This window comes from Labrus mixtus, chromosome 17 (assembly GCF_963584025.1).
Source record: "Labrus mixtus chromosome 17, fLabMix1.1, whole genome shotgun sequence".
Classification (NCBI taxonomy): Eukaryota; Metazoa; Chordata; class Actinopteri; order Labriformes; family Labridae; genus Labrus; species Labrus mixtus.
The window spans coordinates 18,606,487-18,627,253 of record NC_083628.1 but is presented as its reverse complement, the minus strand read 5'-3'; the positions used below and the strand labels follow the sequence as shown (position 1 = coordinate 18,627,253).

General features: G+C 45.1%; 1 protein-coding gene across 2 annotated transcripts in view; it reads left to right on the top strand.

The window, feature by feature from the left end:
* The window catches only part of megf10 (multiple EGF-like-domains 10), a 47,099-nt gene extending 27,249 nt beyond the window's left edge, over window positions 1-19,850 (top strand). The window contains exons 6-25 of one of the 2 annotated variants that reach the window (XM_061061400.1): window positions 2,646-2,892; window positions 3,842-3,962; window positions 5,064-5,200; window positions 7,165-7,377; window positions 9,365-9,539; window positions 10,369-10,489; window positions 11,090-11,253; window positions 11,479-11,581; window positions 11,985-12,131; window positions 12,328-12,462; window positions 12,577-12,705; window positions 13,349-13,477; window positions 13,618-13,746; window positions 14,176-14,304; window positions 14,397-14,621; window positions 14,768-14,883; window positions 15,534-15,657; window positions 16,790-16,834; window positions 16,932-17,141; window positions 17,945-19,850. In XM_061061400.1, the coding sequence (XP_060917383.1) occupies window positions 2,646-2,892; window positions 3,842-3,962; window positions 5,064-5,200; window positions 7,165-7,377; window positions 9,365-9,539; window positions 10,369-10,489; window positions 11,090-11,253; window positions 11,479-11,581; window positions 11,985-12,131; window positions 12,328-12,462; window positions 12,577-12,705; window positions 13,349-13,477; window positions 13,618-13,746; window positions 14,176-14,304; window positions 14,397-14,621; window positions 14,768-14,883; window positions 15,534-15,657; window positions 16,790-16,834; window positions 16,932-17,141; window positions 17,945-18,105 (2,960 nt within the window). In that variant the 3' untranslated portion in view covers window positions 18,106-19,850. Of the gene's footprint in view, window positions 1-2,645; window positions 2,893-3,841; window positions 3,963-5,063; window positions 5,201-7,164; window positions 7,378-9,364; window positions 9,540-10,368; window positions 10,490-11,089; window positions 11,254-11,478; window positions 11,582-11,984; window positions 12,132-12,327; window positions 12,463-12,576; window positions 12,706-13,348; window positions 13,478-13,617; window positions 13,747-14,175; window positions 14,305-14,393; window positions 14,622-14,767; window positions 14,884-15,533; window positions 15,658-16,789; window positions 16,835-16,931; window positions 17,142-17,944 lie in introns of both variants that reach the window. The other variant, XM_061061399.1, reaches the window with a different exon arrangement.
* The last annotated feature ends 917 nt before the right edge of the window (window positions 19,851-20,767 follow it).

Here is a 20,767-nt window from a genome sequence, read left to right as displayed (position 1 = left end):
GAGAGGCAACGACAACTGAGCCACAGCTGCCCTCTGTCTGTTGTAGATCGATCAAAAGTTAGTTTGAGAAAGCATTTGCAATATGGCGACCTTCATCGTTGGCCTTTGTGACGCCATTGGGTGATGTCACTGAGTCTACGTCCTTGTTTCATACAGTCTATGCTTCAATCAGACCTCGACATTAACTTGAAAGACTGAACAGGCGATAGAACGGGGGCTTTAGTGCAGCCTGTTTGCAAAGACGATTATGACAAATAGTTGATGTCTGACATCTCTGAGATGGTCATTAGAAGGTTTAAGTACGACACAACAGAAACACAATCACAGCGTGGTTTTTAATATAGCCCCTCTCTTCTGAACTTATTATAGAGCTTGATGACGTAGAGTCCCATAATGAAAGGTTGGCCGTCACTGTAAACTTTTCTGACTCGCCCCTCCATCAGCCTCCTGACGTGGTCTCCAAAGATTAAAGACATGCAGAGTAAACATGTGGTCCGACACGCTGTCAGGTCCTCCGGTTTACTGTGGATAAACATGGTGGAGGTTTCCACTGAGCGCTGATGTGAAGTCCAGATACATGGCACGAGGTGTGGCCTGATTAGGGGTCAAATCCAACAGCTGAGGGTTAATGAGGTGGGTTCAGGTCGCAGCCCGCCAAGCCGCACAGTAATGAAGTCTGTGGCCACTCGCTATAGAGTCGGTGATGAGGAGCCGGCTTTGGTTGCAGCTGAAAGAGTTTCTTTGAAGAAGTGAGGTACCAAACATGTGTGACTGTCACATCTGAGGTTTGACTCAAGCTACACTGCTCCTCTTCTTTACCTTACAACAAATATGAGTTGTAGTTTGAAGCCCTGACAGATGCACGAAGCCAAGAGAAGAATGAGTTCAGATTTCCTGCAAAAAAAATCAGCAACAACATTGTGCATAAGCAGCTCGCCTTTAGTTGAGGGCGGAGTTAAGAGCTGCTGCAGCAAAGGTTTGAAATTGTTTTTTTTCTAACTGTTTTTATTTTTGAAAAGCGAGTAGTTTTGCAATTCCCTGGAGACTTGACCATGGGGTTGTGAGAAGGCTCAGTTTTCTTTCTGGGTTTTCATCTTTTCATGGGTTTGGTTTCTGGAGAAGGCGGGGCAGCTTTATTTATATAAAACTATTCAAACACAGAGGTCGTTCAGAGAGCTTAACCAGCCAAGAGAAGCTTTGGAATTACATTTTTAAAAATACAATAAAGTGTAGAATTAGAACAAATGTTTAGAACGGTAACCGTGCAGATTTCATGGCAGTAAAAGGTTTTCAGAGTCAGCTGAAGAGAAAACAAAGCATACACAAAAAGCAGAGAACAGCAGAGTTTTCAACAGAAGTTTGTTTCCTGTTTGGTTCTGACTCGAGGTGACTGAGCTCTGAAGATCTAAGGGCCCCCATGGGTTTGTTTAGTCAAAGAAAGCAGATTCATTTTGGTCAGAGATTTTTGATTGATTTATAAACATGTAGCAAGTCACAGAATGCAGTCAAAAATATATTTTTTTTTCTGGTGTCTGGGTGTAATACAGAATTAACGCTGGACAGTGGCTGTAGCACATCTGAAAACTCTTTGCACACTGCTGCTATATTTATATTGGATAAGACGCCGAAGAAGGGCAGGAAGCATCTTGAGGAGAGAGTAAGGGGGATGACATGCAGCTTTGAACCTGGGGCCTCTGCGACAAGAACTATAACCTCCCTACATGGGGCATACAACATATTCCGCTGTCTGGCTGCAGGCTTACTGTCATTAGATAACATAAGAAGAGATGAGAGTTGGTACAAGAAAAAAATGCAGAAACTTCTTCAGGCGTTCAAAAAATTCTGTGTGAAAAACAAGTTTGAGGACAATACAAACTTTGCCAGGTGAAACTAGGATATCACAAGTCTGCACTCTTTGACATGGAAATAAAACCGACAGAGTTGTAAAAAAGGTTTAAAAGGTTCCCTCTCTCTTTCTCAATACTGATGAAGGAGAAGGAGCTGGTCATTCAATGGGGGTGAGGGTGTTTAAAAAAAATCATGTTCAAATAAATACCAGTTACTTTTAAAACTAAACTTCCAACCCTAGAAGGAGCATGAGTAGACTAAATAATAGTGGCCCGAGGATTGAACCCTGCGGGACCTCATGTCATGAGAATCTGCTCAGATTCAAAGTCACCAAATGTAGAAAAAAAATTAAGAAAACAAATGTCAAACCTTTAAAATCTAGCACAAAATAAGGCTTTTTTTTAAGAAATGTAAAAGTAATATTTCTTAAGTTTCAGGGTCCAACATCCGTGTAAAAAGGTAATCTTTTGTCCTGTATCTGCTCTGAGATCACTTGGGTCAGTTAGTGAAAAGAATCATTACATGAGCAGTGATTACCTGGATGATAACAGGTCTGACACAAAGTGGCTCATCCTGTGTTTGACGTGGTGATATTACATTACACATGTTTGTGTTTAGTGTTAAAGAGCTCGACAGAGCAGCCTGAACATGAACTCCTCTGTGAAAAGTAGCTCTTTAAAAGGTTTTCAGAAACTTGAAAGACAATCAAAAAGACAAGCAATGGTCTGTGACCTGTGCAGTGACACCTGTCAATCAAAATAAACCTAACCCTGCTTCTTCTTCTTCTTCCTCCTCAGCCTGTGACAGTGAACACTGGGGCTCCCACTGCAGTAACAGATGTCAGTGTCAGAACGGAGCGCTGTGTAACCCCATCACCGGAGCTTGTATCTGCAGCCCGGGCTTCAGAGGCTGGCGCTGCGAGGCTCAGTGCGAGCTGGGCACCTATGGGAACGGGTGCCAGCAGAAGTGTCAGTGCCAAAACGGAGCCGCCTGTCACCATGTGACCGGAGAGTGCAAGTGCTCGCCAGGATACACTGGAGCTTTGTGAGTAATGTGTGAGGCTCTGCTTCCTGTAGAGACGTTAAAGAGAAATGAAAGCCTGCAGAGGAACTCTGTTTGTGTTTGGGTAGCAGTCAGTGTATTATTTTGCTGGTAAACATCAAAGACAGATTATAGGAAAAGTTAAAGTGCTTTACTGCTTTCATTTAGAGACTCATGTTTTTAATTTCGTCCATAGCTTTTTTGTTGTTGTTGTCCTTGAGTTTTGTGGAGCCAGAAGTGACCACTTTAGATTTTAGGTATGAATGAATTTGAGGTAAAATATCCATCTATTCCATCCATTATCTCCCGCCTATCTTGGTGGCAGCAGGCTAAGCAAGTTACCCCAGATGTCCCTCTCCCCACCATTTTGTAGCTCATCCTGGGGGATCCTTGGCCAGAAGGGAGTGCCTATATAATCCCTCCAGCGAGCTCTCGGTCTGCCTCTGAGTCTCCTTCTAGTTGGACGGGCCCAAAAGACCTCCATAGGGAGGCGACTAGGAAGTTCCTCATCAGATGCCCGAACCACCTCAACTGGTTCCTTTCTATGTGAAGGAGCAGCGTCAATCTCAAGCTCCATTTTACCATCACATTGAACAAATACATGAGATATTTTAACTCCTTCAGTTAAGGTGGAGCAGCAAATGTCAACAGACTCCGACATGGCAAGGCCGAAAAATCCGGCTCAGCTGATTCATGAGGATCTGTTCTCCTTGTCTCATTCACCATCAGAGGAAATGTTCAGCTTAGCTCATTTAATGAAGGCTACAGAGTCAACTGTCAGTAGGGATGCAGCTTTAATTGTTATTAATTAATAATTCATTTCCTAAGTATGTAGCCGTGTAATAAGGTTCCCCTTCAGGATGAGAGAAGTTCTATTCTGTGATAACACCCTGCTTTATAAACATTATCCCTCACTTAAATATGAACTTCTTCTTCTTCTTCTTGTCCACAGCTGTGAAGATCTGTGTCCTCCAGGTAAACACGGGCAGCAGTGCGAGGAGAGATGTCCATGTCAGAACGGAGGCGTGTGTCATCATGTGACCGGCGAGTGCTCCTGTCCTGCAGGATGGATGGTACACACACTTTACTGTTTGTTTGAGCTCTATTGTCATTCATATTTACAGTGAGGGCTATGTCACACACACACACTCCTGTAAATTCCCTCAAAAATTGAAGGTTGATTTCAACATATTTTGCACTTTTGCTGCTTCCGATTATGTTGCAGCCATGACAGCCTGTTCGTCTGCTGCAGGATGAAGAAATGTAGAGGTCCAATTCAAACACTTTTTTTTAAATGTCATTTGAGGCCCCGTTTCCACCTAGCGTTTTTCCCGGGCAGTAAAGCGCTGGCTGTGCGCTCGGGAGCTCTTGCATGAAGGGAGAAGAAAAGCGCTACACGTCCGTCCTGTCTCCATGACAACAGTCTGTTAACAACGGGAGCTGTATGACCGACACTGCGCCGTTACTTGTTCTTGCAAGTTTTTTTAAATTTAGATCGTTTATTCCCCGATCAGACACGGAGCGAGGAGGATGTGAGTACAAGACACAATCTATAGGAGACAAAACTACGGGGAATATCAAACATTTGGAAAAGAGCACTGGTGACGTCAACGGCGCCTTTCTGAAAAGTTGAAAGATTTTCTTTTGCGGCCACACAAAAATGGTGGAGTGCTCGGAAAAAAAACGCTATCACTGCGCCTTTTCTCCAAACGCTCTCTCCTCATTGAAAACAATTGAAAAGGACGCTGGAGCTAAAAAAAACAACAACAAAAAACCGTCAGGTTGACACGGGGCCTTAGACTCCTAAAAGTACGTTTAAAGAAATCCCAGGTTTTTAGAAGTACTAATAATACAATACAAGAGAAGGAGAACATCACACTTTCAGATAAGAAGTGATTAGGAGCAGACTCAGACGAGGGAAAGCTGCGCTACGTGTCTGGGAACGAGCAACTCCTTTAACATATGTGATTAAGAAGAAAGAGAGAGATAGAAAGGCGTCAGATTCCTGAGGTCATAACATGATGTGAGCTCTGTGAATCTTTGCCAGGAAGAAGAATTCAGACTTTTGAGGATACAGACAACAGATAGTGTTCATCACCAGCAGGACTGCTTGATGTATAGAAGCTGCTCACATGATAAATCCTATTTCTGTGTGTGTGTGCGTGTGTGTGCAGGGTACAGTGTGCGGCCAGCCGTGTCCAGAGGGCAGATTTGGACAGAACTGTTCACAGGAATGTCAGTGCCACAACAACGGCTTCTGTGTGTCGTCTTCTGGACAGTGTCTCTGCAGCCACGGATACACAGGAGAACGGCAAGACTAACTTTTTACTCTTTCAGCTATCAGAGATGAAAAATCAAACGCTTTGGAAGCACTTTATAATCCTGGACGACGTGTCTCAGCCTCCTCCTGTTGTACAAAAGTGAAGCCAAAATACCTCCACAAGGGGCGCTGACATAATGCACAGCTCAGAGTCAGAGTCTGTGCCGCAGAGATTGACATGTCCCATCTGTTAACATGGAGGAGGCGGGGCTTATGATCACTTATAATTCTAGCCGTATTGTTTAGAATAATATGTGACCATTATACAAACACCACCTCTATTATTGTGTGTGTCTTTGTCTGGATGTCCGAGGTGTGACAGCTGAGAGGAAATTTGAAGAACTTGAGCCAGAGTTGTGCTGACCTTTGAGAACATAACTGATCAGTGATGGCCGCTGTTTGAGTTCGGACATGTAAGAAAACATGTGTACGTTAAGTCCGATTAAGAAACTAGACAAAAAGATATTTTCAGTGAAACCATGGCAGATTCAAAAACTGGGAAAAGCTAAAGGAGCGGAAGTTGAGAGTCCGACCAGTCTAAGGCAGGAAGGAGCTTTCACCCTTGCTTAAATAAAAAACACAGAAGAAGAAGAAGTTTCAAAGCAGCAGCTGCAGCAGGAAGCACTTTGTAGGAACTTTGTTTTTACAGGTTTCAAATCTCAGGGCAGAAAGTCAAAGTGAGATATTAAATATTAAATACATGCAGCTCAGTGACTGAACACTTAGAAGTTGTGTCTTCGTTGTCCTCATCTGACCGGATCATGATTCTGAAGGATGAATCAAACAAAAAAAAAAAAAACCCTGAAATAAATCTTCTGTTTCTGCTTTAAGTCGCCCACATCCTGCAGAGAGGAGAGAAAACAGTCATAGAGAGCAGACTGTGTTTCCTCAGACAGATCTCAGAGCCGCTCGGCTGCACACACGTATAATTAACAATATCAGGGAGTGCACACATATACTTACCCAGAGTCAGGAATAGACCGCCACAGTGCACTGCAACCAGAAAATAAAGGTTTGAGGGAAGCCAAACCAAAGTGTAGCCCTACTGGGAACCGGGCCGGCAGAGCCACACCCGAACCCACTGGAATCCATTAACAGGACTGGGAGAGAGAGCAGACTTTATACTGGGACGTGCAGCTCTGTGTAAGAATGTGGAGGATTTATCGAAGGGAAGACAGGATTTCATACAGCTGTCAGGTTAAAGGCTGCTGTGAAAAAGTTCCTCGTGTCTTATTAAGTGACTGTATGGAGAATTTTTGCTCATATTTTAGCAAAATATCCCAGATTGCATTTATGGGACAGATTTCAAACACCAAAGAGAAGTCATATCAGGAGAAAATCAATAATCCTGCAGACAGATGAAAAACATAAAACTATTCCATGAAACATCAAAAACACATCACTTACTGAGAACATGAGTTCACCTTCTGCAGAAAACTTTAAAAATATTTTTTGCAGTATGAAAAAAGTAGTATTTTGATGTTTTTTTTGAATGTATATGCATTTCCTGAAACATGTTTGCATTTAGTGAAAAGTGTCTGGTAAATGTTTTTTTGCAGTCATGAAATATTTGTACAGTTGACCTTCAGGGCCACCGTAGGTAAAAGAGAACAGCCTTGTTGAAGAATGAGTTTCAGCCTGCCAGTCGGCCTTATTGTCCCGGAGAGTTTACATATACAGGAATATGACTTTGGTTAACTTTGCTCTCTTCGTACAAACATGAATGATTCAGTATTAAACTAAAACAAAAAAAGAAGCTTACATTAGACAAGAGAGCAGCGGTGACGAGGGCAGAGGATGCTGAAGTCGTCTGGTTGTCCTCTTTAGTAGCCACTGTCTTCCATGTTAAAACATTATTATAACACAATGTCAGTAACCGCAAATTCCCTCCCTCTTGAGCTGTAGTTGACCCTATTTTCCAATTATTAACCGTCTCTCTCTCTCTCTCTGATCAGGTGTCAGGACCAGTGTCCCGTCGGTACTTACGGCGCCGGCTGCGCTCAGACGTGTCTCTGTAAGAACAACGCAAAGTGTTACCACACCAACGGGATGTGCCTGTGTGAGCCGGGCTACACCGGCGAGACGTGTGACGTCAGACTGTGTGTGGAGGGACACTACGGCCTGCGCTGTGACAGGAAGTGTCCCTGCTACGTCCACAACACACGCAGGTACACACAAACACTCGTCTCTCTTTGTCTGCACACAGAACAGAGAGTCAATTCAATGTTTCCAAGATGACAATGTCAGCGTTAATGATTCTCAAATATCCCAAACAGTTACCGACAGTGAAGACGTTTTCCTCTGTTGTCGTTGTGTTGTCGTTTGGTCTGCAGGCAGCTGTGTGTGTGTGTGTGTCTCAGTGTTCAGTTAGCGGTTAGCGTAGCACAGCTGTATCTGCATGTGCTGCTGCAGAGAGCAGCTGTCTGTCCCTGCTCAATGTGAGCTCTGTGTCAGGTGGAGCAGCTGTCACTCAAACCGTCACTGACAGAGGCCGACAGGTCCCCCCTGTGACCCTGCAGATTATCCTCTCAGTGCAGGAAGGACAGACAAACACGCAGCAGCGTTCAGCTCCTGCTCAGCTTGAAGGAATGAGTGAAAAAGAAAAGGGATAAAACTGAGTGTCTGATAATCCTGATGGTTCTTCCTCTCCACACTCACGCTCCAGCACGGATTGAACGCCCTCTGACATCACGCCCACTGCTGAGTGACGCTCCCTGTGTTAATGTGGATAAATACAGCAGCAAGCTGTGGGACAAACTCCCCTCACACCCCCCGAAACAGGAAGTTTTTTTTATTTTAAGATTTATTTTGGGGCTTTATTTGATAGGACAGTGGATAGAGTAGAAAAGAGAAAGAGAGAGAGAGAGAGAGAGGAGGGAATGAGGTGCGGGAAAGGAGCCACAGGTCAGATTCAAACTGGGGCGTCCCACTCTCGAGGACTTAAGCACCCGCAAATGGGGCGCCCCCGTTTTTGCGATCTATTTATTGAATAATTGTTGCAGAGCTTAGTTGTTGCATAAAGTTCGAGCTCAGGTTTCGTCAATTTTAAAAGTGCTTTGACTCTCTGATGGTGTGATGTTCGGCCTCTACCTTTATGTTCAATGAGATAATAAAACCAACTTCAGGTAGATTCTCAGCACCTGTCAGGTTCAGCTTTCAGGTTCAGTTTGAATCCTTTTTTGAATGTCGTCTTTGTGTTACTCTGATTTCAGATGCGGACTCTTTGAATGATTCTCACACAGTCAGACTTTGTTCGGGCCTCATTAGTGACGAGGCCTAAAGAGGGGATTATAAAATGAAAATCAAAGATCCTTTATTCCAACAAAACCATCCTCTTTTATTCATCCTGACACATTTATTACTGTTTTCAATAATGGTCAATGCTCAAAGGCTTTTAAAGCTGTGGTCTGAGTCTGTTCTCTGATAAGTGAAGTTACTGAGTTATAAATAATAGTCATAATAAAACGACATCTTAATGAGAGGTGTGCCTCTGCCATCCGACCCTGGTGATCTCGGTCCGTTGCAGCTTGTAAACACAACAGCGGTGAGTATTCAGAGGACTAGAAAAGTCGTATACACACTCAATCCATTTACCATTAGTCTGATATTTACGGGAACAAATCTCCAAAAGGCTTCAACAGCACAAACATGGCCCAGAGGTTAAAGGTCAGGGACTGAATTAACTGAGGTGACACCTAGCAGCTCCCACCTGTCACTCAAAGAGACCACTCCCCCTAACTCTACATCCCTTTAAGCCTTAATATAATGTAAACAGGTGAGTTGTATAAACATTCAGCCCGTACAGTTGAAGAGAGAAATGAGCTCTAGAGGCTCGAACTGTTTTTATACCAGGATGTAAACATGTTTATTTTAACATAGAGCTCTATGGAGACTGACTCACTGCAGGAGACAGACTCTAGTGGACACTGGAGGAACTGCAGCTGTAAAGTTAGACATTTTAACATGGGGCTCTATGGGGACTGACAATTCAAAATAATGAGAGGTCGTATCAAAGCAATAGTTTAAAGCAAGCTGATCCCTCAGCACCCTAAAGATTCAGAAGGAATCTGACAGTAAAGCATCATTTATCAACCTGCACAATAATTAAAAACTCTCTCTGTGTTTGGTATGTTTGTGTTCCTCTCTCGTCTCCAGCTGCCACCCGATGTCAGGAGAGTGCACGTGTGAGCCGGGCTGGTCGGGTCTCTACTGTAACGAGACGTGCACGCCGGGGTTTTACGGCGAGTCGTGTCAGCAGGTGTGTCGGTGTCAGAACGGCGCCGACTGCCACAGCGTGAGCGGAGAGTGTATCTGTGCTCCTGGATTCACGGTAAACACAGCTCACCAGAGGATTGAAGTCGTGCAGTGTGTTTAGTTAAGAGGTTTTTTTTTTAAAAAAGGATGAGATTTTATGTCGGATCATCAGCTGAATCAGCAGACATCAAACTGAGACCACACACTAAAACTGTATTCTCTTTAATCTACAGAAACCTCAAAGGCTCCATGTATTCTCTCCTTTTACATCAAGGGGAATTATTACATTACATTACAGCTCTTCAGCAGCATCTAGTGGCCGCTGGTGGAACTACAATAATATAAAAAAAATTAAACTGCACAACTACGGAGCCCCTGAAGTAAAAAATAGTTTAAAAAAATGTGTTTTGATAAGATATAATGTTGTTATTGCTTTAAACAAAAATAAAATAAGATTTTTATCAGGACTTCAGTTGAATGTGGAACAGATGACCTGCTGCATGAATATCACAGAGGAGGCTTCTTCTTCTGCTGGTTTTAACCTTAACGAGGGTTAGTGATCGACTGTGACTCATAAGAGCAGCCAGAGCGTCACACAGCCACATGTCCACAATAAAAATGCTTCCGAGTACGACGATCTGAACTCAAGCCTGGAGAACAAATCCTCAGTGTTTGCATGTGAGCGTTATCTGTTTCAAAGATTTAACGGCCTCACAGAAGACTCAAACATCCGAACTCTGTGGGAACCAAAATGAACCGTCTCAAATAACACGGTTCTCCTTCTGACTGTTTGATCCTTTTAAAACTACGTCTGGGGGCTCCTCATCTCTAAGTCTGATCTGATGCCTCCTGTCAGTCGCCTCTTGTTTCACCTTTCTCTCTCTCTCCCCTCGTGTCCTCCTCAGGGTCCCAACTGTTCGGTCCCGTGTCCCGCAGGAACTCACGGAGCCAACTGCTCCTCCACTTGTGACTGTAAGAACAGAGCCCAGTGCTCACCTGTGGACGGATCCTGCTCCTGCAGACCAGGTGAGCTGAGGAGGAGGAGAGGTGAGGAAGGAGGAGAGGTGAGGAAGGAGGAGAGGTAGTAGGAGGAGGGGAAGGAGGAGAGGAAGGAGGAGAAGAGGAAGGAGAGGAAGGAGGAGAAGAGGAAGGAGCAGAAGAGGAAGGAGGAGAGGAGGAAGGAGGAGGAGAGAAAGGAGGTGAAGAGGAAGGAGGAGAGGAGGAAGGAGAGGAAGGAGGAGGAGAGAAAAGAGGAGAGGAGAAAGGAGATGAGGAGAGGAGGAAGGGGAGGAAGGAGGAGGGGAGAGGAAGGTGGAGAGGAAGGAGGAGGAGGTGGAGGAGGAGAGGAAGGAGGAGAGGATGGAGGAGAAGAGGAAGGAGAGGAAGGAGGAGGAGAGGAAGGAGGAGAAGAAGAAGGAGAGGAAGGAGGAGGGGAGGAAGGAGAAGAGGAAGGAGAGGAAGGAGGAGAAGAGGAAGGAGGAAAGGAAGGACGAGAGGAAGAAGGAGGGGAGAGGGATGAGGAGAGAATGGAAGAGGAGGAGAGAACTCTATCCTCTGTCCTGTCTCTAAATAAAGGCAAAAAAAGCCCCAAAATAAATCTTTCAAAAAATCTATTTGTTGTTTCAGGTTGGCACGGCGTGGACTGCTCCATCAACTGTCCGAGCGGTACCTGGGGTCTGGGCTGTAACCTCACCTGTCTGTGTGGGAACGGAGGAGCCTGTAACGCTCTGGACGGTCAGTGTACCTGTGCTGCAGGCTGGAGGGGCGACAGGTGTGAGCTGCACTGCCAGGTGAGTCAGTATGAATAATCCCAGGTGTCTCCTTTTGTCACATTTTTCTCTGTTTCCTGTGAGGTAGCGTTAACTGCTTCTATCAGTGGAGTCTGAGGGCTTTGAAGAGAGAGATGAACATAGCATGAGCGATCTTCATTTTTCTCACCATAACCACGTAAAGGTCGTGTCTCCTTCCTTTGATTCATCACCTCATTAACAGTTGATCCTGTTCCTCCTCCTCAGGACGGGACGTACGGGCTGGACTGCAGAGAGCGCTGTGACTGCAGTCACGCTGATGGATGTCATCACTCCAGCGGCCACTGCCGGTGTCTGGCCGGATGGACCGGTGAGACTGACGCACTCAGATATAAATGTTGCTTTAATTATTGTTCCAGTAGAACACACAGCGGCATGATGGGAAATCCTTGTGTATCTGCTAGAGAGAAAAAGGGGACTGACAGAAAAGGAGGGACATAAGGAACACTTTACTCTTACCTCATGTTTACATTCCTCGTCTTTGTGTGTTTGAGGTTTTTTTTTATCGAGGAAAAATAAAAATTTGTGATATTCAAAGATTCAAAAATCTGATCAAGTGTGAACATTTTAGGAACTTCTACTAAATCTTTGCTTACGTGTGAAATTTGACCTTTTGGATCCTCTAATGTATTGTATGTGTGTGTGTTCGGTGTGTGTGTGTGTGTGTGTGTGTGTGTGTGTGTGTGTGTGTGTGTGTGTGTGTGTGTGTGTAGGTATCCACTGTGACAGTGTGTGTGCAGAGGGCCGCTGGGGGCCGAACTGTTCCCTCCCATGTAACTGTAAGAACGGAGCGTCGTGTTCTCCAGACGAGGGAACCTGTGAGTGTGCTCCAGGATTCAGAGGAACCACCTGTCAGAGGAGTGAGTCACATGACACATGACATCATCACACACTGCTGCAGGATACACACACACAGACATTCAAAAGCGTTTGCACCCTTTGGTCTTTTGAGAATAGGATCCAAGACAAACTTTTAGATTCCATCTTTGACATTTAACTCATCTTTAAAGGAGGTGAAATTAACTCGTCTCTGTGTCTCTTCTTGGTTTCCTGCAGTCTGCTCTCCGGGTTACTTCGGTCACCGCTGCAGTCAGACGTGTCCTCAGTGCGTCCACAGTAACGGACCGTGTCACCACGTCTCCGGACAGTGTGACTGTCTGCCTGGATTCAAGGGGGCGCTGTGCAACGAGGGTGAGTCACCCTGCCTCCAGTCCTTCCATGCATGATGTCTGACGTGGCTGTGAGAATACCTGTAGACGTGTGTTTGAGTAAAATGATCAAATTGCGTGTATGTTTTGTGTGCAGTGTGTCCGAGTGGTCGCTTTGGTAAAAACTGCGCCTGGAGCTGCAGCTGCACCAACAACGGCACGTGTAACCCCATCGACGGCTCGTGTCAGTGTTACCCCGGCTGGATCGGCAGCGACTGCTCCCAGCGTGAGTCCCAATCAGAAATGAGAAACAAAATCATGTTTTATTCTTTATAAAGTACCTACATATTAAAGGTCACATATTCTCCTCTTCTTCAGTGTAAATAAGTCTCAGAGCTCCTCAAAACATGTCTGTGAAGTTTCTTGTTCTAAATCCACTCTGATCCTGTATTTGATCATGACTATAAACCCCTCTATTTCAGCCCTGCTCAGAACAGGCTGTTTCTGTGTCTGTACCTTTAAATATGTTAATGAGCTGTGTCTGACCACGCCCCCTCTCTGGAAGGACTTGGGTGTACTCGGGCTTTCTCACTCCATGTCCTATTGTTTACAATGAGAAGGCAGACTCAGAGGGCAGAACAAACACCTAGCTGTGGGAGCGTCACCCACCTGGGGGAGGGGTTACTGCCCTTTGTGATGTCATGAAGGGAAAATCTCCAAACGGCCTGTTTGAGCACACATTTTCTGAAAAGTGGAGCAGGCAGAAGACAGAGAGGATGGACTTTTCTCATCATTGGGGGGTTTGTAGACTAGAGACACATATTAGAGTTAGAGGAACATGGTGAAGTGGATTTAGTATCATATGTGACCTTTAAGGATGTTTAGCTGTAAATGTTTAAAATCACTAACGTGTTGTTTCTGTGCTGCAGCATGTCCTCCCGGTCAGTGGGGTCCAAACTGCATCCACACGTGTAACTGTCACAACGGAGCGTACTGCAGCGCTTACGATGGAGAGTGTAAATGCACACCAGGATGGACCGGTCTGTACTGCACACAGCGTGAGTCTCACAAACACACACGATGACAGCGTCCACATGTCACAGCTACTTTGTGATAATGATGAATGTGTATTATTTGATCTCAGGAATAAAGCACTTTGAAGGCGTGTGATGTGTAACCTGTGTTGCGCCCCCTGCAGGCTGTCCGTTGGGCTTCTTCGGTAAAGACTGTTCTCAGATCTGTCAGTGCAGGAACGGAGCCGACTGCGATCACATCTCAGGACAGTGCACCTGTCGGACAGGTTTCATGGGACGCCACTGTGAACAGAGTACGATGAGACACACCACTCAGCTTTCTGTTGCTGTCTTCGTCTCTTTCCTTCCTGCCTTTCTTCCTTCTTTCTTTCCTTTCATCATTCCTTCCTTCGGTCCTTCCTTCCTTCTTTCCGTCTCTTTCCTTCCTTCCTTTTTGTCTTTCTGTCTTTATTTTCTTCCTTCGATCCTTCCTTCCTTGTTATCTTTCTGTTTCTCGTTCTGTCTTTCTTTCCTTGCTTCGTCTCTTTCCTTCCTTGTTTCCTTCCTTCCTTGTTGTCTTTCTGTTTCTTCTCTTTTTTTCAAAGTTTAAACTTCAGAAACTTTTCAAAGACAAAACCGTTTAATGATCTTTAAATCATCATGTTTTGACTTATTTCCATTTTGTTTATTTGTAAAAAAAAAAAAAAAAAGTTAAATAAAAGTCATCCGTCTATTGTTGTCAGAGTGTCCTCCTGGTTCCTATGGTTACGGCTGCCGTCAGGTGTGTGACTGTCTGAATAACTCCACCTGTGATCACATGACTGGAACCTGTTACTGTAGCCCGGGCTGGAAGGGCGCTCGCTGCGACCAGGGTGAGGACTTGACTTTATAAAAATAGACGTTATAAAGGCGGAGGACTTCTGTTAACGTGTGGCTCTATAACTCCTCGTCCTGTGTGCAGCAGGCGTGGTGGTGGTCGGCAGTCTGAACAGTCTGACGAGCGCGGCCATGCAGGTGGACTCGTATCAGATCGGAGCCATCGCCGGGATCATTGTGCTGGTGCTGCTGGTCCTCTTCCTCCTCCTCCTCTTCATCATCTACAGGAAGAAGCAGAAAGGCAAAGAGCCTGCCATGCCGGCCGTCACCTACACCCCCGCCGTCAGGGTCACCACGGATTACACCATCGCAGGTACACAACGGGCTGACGCAACAACATCAGTACAGCACACACTGTTTTAATGACAAGTGCACACATGCATGATGCAGCTTCACCTGAACTGTAACCATAGAAACGCTTTCATTCTAATGTGTGACTTCATGTTGATGGTTTCGCAGAAGCTCACCCTCCAACATGTGAGACTCACCCCAGTAACTACTTCTCCAACCCGAGCTACCACACTCTGACTCAGTGCATCAGCCCGCAACATGTCAACAACGGGCCGTATGGAAAGGTGAGCAGGGGGGATCTGTTGGGACAGGACGGGTGGGGGGGGGTGATTAAGGCCAAAGCAGGGATAAAAGTTTTTGTCAAGAGAAACATGCCACAAATTTGGAAACAAAGAAAATTCCCAAACAATAGCTGGAATGTGCTGAAGAAAACTGAAACAACATCCGTACCGTTTGTCCTGTATGAGTCCTGGGGGGGTTAGTTCCTGTCCCATGTATGGAGGCTATAGTCCTTCAAGCAGGCAGCCCGGGCCCAAGTCTGGCCTGTGGCCCCTCGCCCGCATGTCATCCCCTCTCTCTCTCTCTTCCTGGTTTCCTACTCTGTCCACTGTCCTATCCCATCAAGGCCGTTTTGTCCCTCTCTCAGCTTGAAATGAAGCTGTTCCAATTAGAGAGCGCCCCCTACAGGCCTGGAGCATCTCTGTTGTGATGACTGGGGTGTGCATCATTTACGTATTTGCATTAGTTTTGCTGTTTCAGGTTTCTGCAGCATGTTCCTGTTGTCAAACCTGTTTTGTATTTTTGGAGTATTCGTATCTGAAGTTGAACCATCGCAAAAAAGATTAAAAGATAGCTCATTTAGATTTCCACATGTGAGCTGTCTTAATTCATCTTTTAAAAATGGATGTCTGTCCCATCATGTTGAACGTTTCAGGCTAAGACCAACACGCTGTTTGTGAACTTAAAGAATGTGGATCCGAGGAAACGGGGACCTCTGGCTGACCACACGGGGACGCTGCCTGCAGACTGGAAACAAGGAGACTGCTTCAATGAACTGGGTGAGGCATCATTTACCCTCCTGCATGAACATTTCAACATGAAGTCTGCAGGTTACTATCTTACATATTTACATCTAAGGACACAAACCCGACCTGAACATGTGTGCAGACTCTCTTGATAAGTCTGTCGTTTGTCTTTAAAGGTTGGTTTGCTGCAGGATTTAAGTTTTACAGGATGTGCACAATCTGTAGAACACAGCCAAAATAAATGTACGGTGGCTGGTAAGGGAAACTGACCTGCGGCGGCCAAAACAATCTACATATGGAAACGTGTGCTGCAAATTCAGAAATTCGTGCAACGACTAACACGCAGCGAATTAAATAAATGTGCAGCCCGACAGGCCGTGAGGCTGTGAGTGTGGCTGGATTTGTAGCATTTTTCTTTTGCCTTTGTTTCCTGTTTGTATGTGTGTGTTTGCGTATGTGTGTGCGTTTTTTGACTTTGCAGCGTGACAGTGCTCTGGCTTGTTGCAGCACGCTTTTTTCATTTGCAGCATGTCTCTTAGTTGCAGTTTTTTTGGACTTTTTCACTCTTTGTATATGATAAAAATGTTGGCACATTTCAATCATTTGGGCAGTTGCAGGTCAGTTGCCCTCGTCTCTCATCGTAGCAATGGGGGAGATCTTTAAAACAGAGACAGGAGAAGCTGCACCAGTACAGTTTTCTGTCAGACCAAAATACATTTTTGAGTTTACTGGAATATAATTTTCCCCTGATAACAAAAAACTGCCTAACCCGGCTTTAAGTAAACATGTACAAGAACTTGCAACGACATGCTAAAAAATGCTGACATGCATTTTCATATGAGGAATAAAAGATGTCAAAGGAAGGCAGAAGTGAGTCACACAATAAGATGATTGCAAAAGACACATTGTGACGCATCATTAATGCAACGATGATTATAAGTGACAGATAGCTCAGAAATAAAAACACATTATTAAGGTTTTCTCTCTCTCCCTCTATCCACTGTCATGTCGCTCCAATAAAGGCCCAAAAAATACTAATCTAAAAAATGACCCCAGCTTGATGGAGGACCCCCGCAGCGCTCCTAACCATTGATCTCCTACGTGATGTGAACGCCATACTTCCATTGTTCTCTGATCTTTATCATTTCCTTTCTCCCCGTCTCAGGAGCATACGGAATCGACAGGAGATACATGGGCAAATCTTTGCGAGGTAACGCTCCGAGAGCTTCTTTAATGAATGTCAAACTTTTCAGTTGAACCCCTCCGTTCCCCTGCTCACTTTCTCCGTCTCCCCCCGTGTGATTCAGACCTGGTGAAGGGCACGCCGTATCACGCCAGCTCCTGCTCCCTGAACAGCTCTGAAAACCCGTACGCCACCATAAAGGACCCCCCGCCGCTGATGAACAAAAACACAGAGTGCGGCTACGTGGAGATGAAGTCGCCAGCCAGACGAGACTCACCTTACGCTGAAATCAGCAACAGCAGCCCGCCCAACAACAGGAACGTCTACGAAGTCGGTGAGGAGCTTTAAAGGGGACATATTCTGAAAAATCCACTTCTACAGTGTTTCTGAACATATATTTGGGTAACCTGAGTGTCTACTGACCCACAAAATGTGAAATAAACCCATCCAGTCCTTTGTTTGTGGTCTGCATAAGTCTTACAACACAGAGAAAAATGCTCTGTTTCAAATTTGCTCTCCTTGTGATGTCACAGTGGGATTCTGGTAAAAAAAAATACCCTCCCCTCCCCTGGTATCTCCACCCATGGACTCCACCCCCAGCCTAGAACAAAACTTTTCCACAGGTCTGCCATTTTTAGTCTTGCTACAGAGGAGTGATGTCTACCGGGAAAACTCAGGGGGGGCTCATTACATTTAAAGAGACACACACACCAAAACAGAGCGTTCTGAGAGAGCTGGTTTATACAGGGTCACAAACCTCCTCTGGTGCTTGATTCATGTTATATTTTGACCAAAGCAAAGCACAGATGTTTCATTTAGACCACAGGGGACTGTTTGAAAAGGTGGAGAAGGAGGATAATATGTCCTCTTTAATAGTCTAAAAAAAGATTTCTCATTTTGAGAACAGAGAAGAGAAGTCTGCTGTAGAGATGCACCATCGAATGTACCAAAGTGATCATGACCTTTACAGATAAATTAACCAAATTAAATCGATCCAGCCTACATGTCCAAGTCTGGTTGACGTGGACGTTGAAGACGTGGACGATTTTTAAAAACATGGGAGACCACAGACTGTTCTCATGCAGCTTCCTCCTTCATTCGTCCTGTGAGGTTCAACTGTTGTGTGTTTGATTTCAGAGCCGACAGTGAGCACCATCCAGACGAACGGGGACTGCAGCGGACAGTTCGGCCAGGATCCGTACGATCTACCAAAAAACAGCCACATCCCGAGCCACTACGACATCCTGCCCTCCAGAGAGAGTCCATCGTCAGAGCACAGGGAGGCGGACAGTGAATGATTCACAGACTCAAAAATGTGGATGAACAGACACAAGCAGGCTTCTTCTTCCCCACAGCTTATACTCTCACCCGTTCCCTCGTCGTCACACTTCCACACTATCTCTGTTTTTATGTATCCTGACTGCTTTCAGAACAAAGTGTAGGAGAGGTCGGAGGTACGGCTGTTTTTGTTTTTTTTTATAGACGTCTGTAAACTGCGATGATGTCTTTGTAGGTCATTCCACGAGTCTGAGAGTAAAGGTCTCGGTATGCTTGGAACGAAGCCTGAGATCATGATATTCCTTTAAGCGTCCGGGGCAATGCGTCCCTTCTCAGCTGAAACCTGAGGACTTGTTGGGGGCTCATTTGTCGGTGCATTGACTGGCTGATCCCTGATACTGTATTTATGGCTGATAGAACGACTCTAACTTTCAGTGGATATTTCCTGTTCCTGTTTATAACTCGAGAGGATGCAGAAATCCTCTGAGGAGACCACAATCCTTCTGCTACGAGCGGCCGTGATCAATTCTTTGTGATCTCGCTTCTCAGTGTCTGTGAGTCAGATGAGCCGTTTTCACATCTGCACTCCTGAAAATATCTAGATCATTTCAGGAGGACTGCCGGGACGAGGAGATTCTCCTGACCCGGCTGTTCACACATGCTCCTCACAGCGGGAGACTATCCCTGTCAGAACGTGACATAAAAAGAACGACGCAGAAGTCCTCTATACGACGCTATGATGAGAATATGTGTCTTTCTATCAATGCTACATGTAGTTGAACAGAATCTCAATGTGAACTAAAGAGTGGAGAAGAACATACTGGAGAACAGGAAACATAATGCAGCAGGTTCACTAGAGCACGGAGATGGTAGAGGTGGCGTGCAGACAGTCTATGGTCGTGCAGCGATCACAGGGAATAAACATCACCACCCCCTCCCACTCGCTCCAGGTGAATTCTCCTGATTATATCCTGCTGCGTTCTCACATCAGCTCACTCTGACTTTCTGCAGAATAAATACGAGGAGGCTGCAGGAGAAACTCCGGGTGAGAGAGAGAGAAAGAGAGAAACATTCAGCTGTTTGTGTTCACACATGACGCTCAGCCTGGAAATATCAGGATCTTTTCTGCAGTTGAGAACGCCCGATGAGCAGAAAATCCAGATGATGACAAAGCTTTCACACTTTTGAACAGAGGATATTGTCATTTCTACACCTCTGGACCATAAACGTGTTCTTAATGATGGATTTTCTGGTTTCAAAGGATGCAGACTCCGACGACTTTGTTCCAAACATACGGCAGCCTTTCTGATGTTTCTGTGTAACATCCAACACGAATCAAAATCTCTGTTTTTGTAACAGCAGTTACAGAAAAAGGCTCGTTATAATAAATGTTAGCAGGTATATCAAAGATTAAGGACGAGTCGTAGAATCGAGCTGCGGATCACGCTGTCTTCCTCGCGCTCGTCAGTCAGTGTTTGATTAGTATTTATGTTAACCAAAGCTACCAGTTCATCTGCATAGTTCATAGTTCTGCACATTTTTAACCCAAGAGGTTCAGAGTTTATTCCTGTAATGTTCTATTTTTGATTTGAGGTTGTTTCTTTCAATCAGTCGATCATTATTTGTAGAGCGCCAACTCATAACAAGTTTTATCTCGAGACCCAAAATATGGGATAATATGCAGGAAGGATTTCTCCTTTGCCTTCCTGTTGTCCACACTTCCTCGCCTTCCTGAGGTCGGAGGTCAGAGGTTGGCATGAATGAGGACGGCGGTGGTTGTGGGACGACACAGTCTGATGGTGGTGGCTGGGCGTCGGGGTCGTCGGGTGGTAGTAGTGCCAGATCACCTGAAGGTTGGGAGAGCTCTGTCTACTCGAGAGTCCGGCTTCTGCTGCCGGGACGAGAAGTGGTGGGGGGGGGTCTATAGCAGCAGGCCGTCCCCACCAACAATCCAATCTTTACATGAAACCTTCGACATACAGCAGAGGAAATCATTTCATCGTGAACATTTTGAACCAAAATCCATAAACATCATCATTCCTCCTCGTCCTCTGTTTTGTTCCACAGCAGCACTTTTAAGAAGAAACTCGTTCTCAGAGTCTCAAACGTTTTTTTCTCATGAGACGTCATTATCAAACGTTTCAGTTTAGTTTTTTATCATCAAAGTTTTCGTTTTCCTTATGTCCATTGTGTCCGCGTTCAGTTCATTAACGTGCGGTGGATTACGGGGTTTCTAATCTGGGTTCTACTTTTTGATTGGCATGATATGTAAAATATGAATTTTTGTATTTATTGGTAGACCTAATGAACACAGAACAGCTGTGTTTAAAAAAAGAAAAATAGTATTTAAAAGATGTTTCCTTCACTTTCCCTTCCAAAATAAAAGCCCTTTTTTAGACTGTCACTAAACTCAGCCGTCATCACGTTCATGTTGATTCCACGATGGCGTAATATTGGCATCCCAGTGTGTGAATTCACGTTGCGTTTAAATTTTGCTGAAGCACGACACAGAGGGAGCTCCACACATACACACACAGTCAGACATGAACGGACACACATGCGCTCCCTCGCTTCCTCTGAAGACGGTGCAGAGGAGGGATCACTTTGTCCCCGCATTACGCCTCCATGACACCACAGGGGGCGTAAATATCACAGCAGTCTAAAAAAGATTTTTACAACATA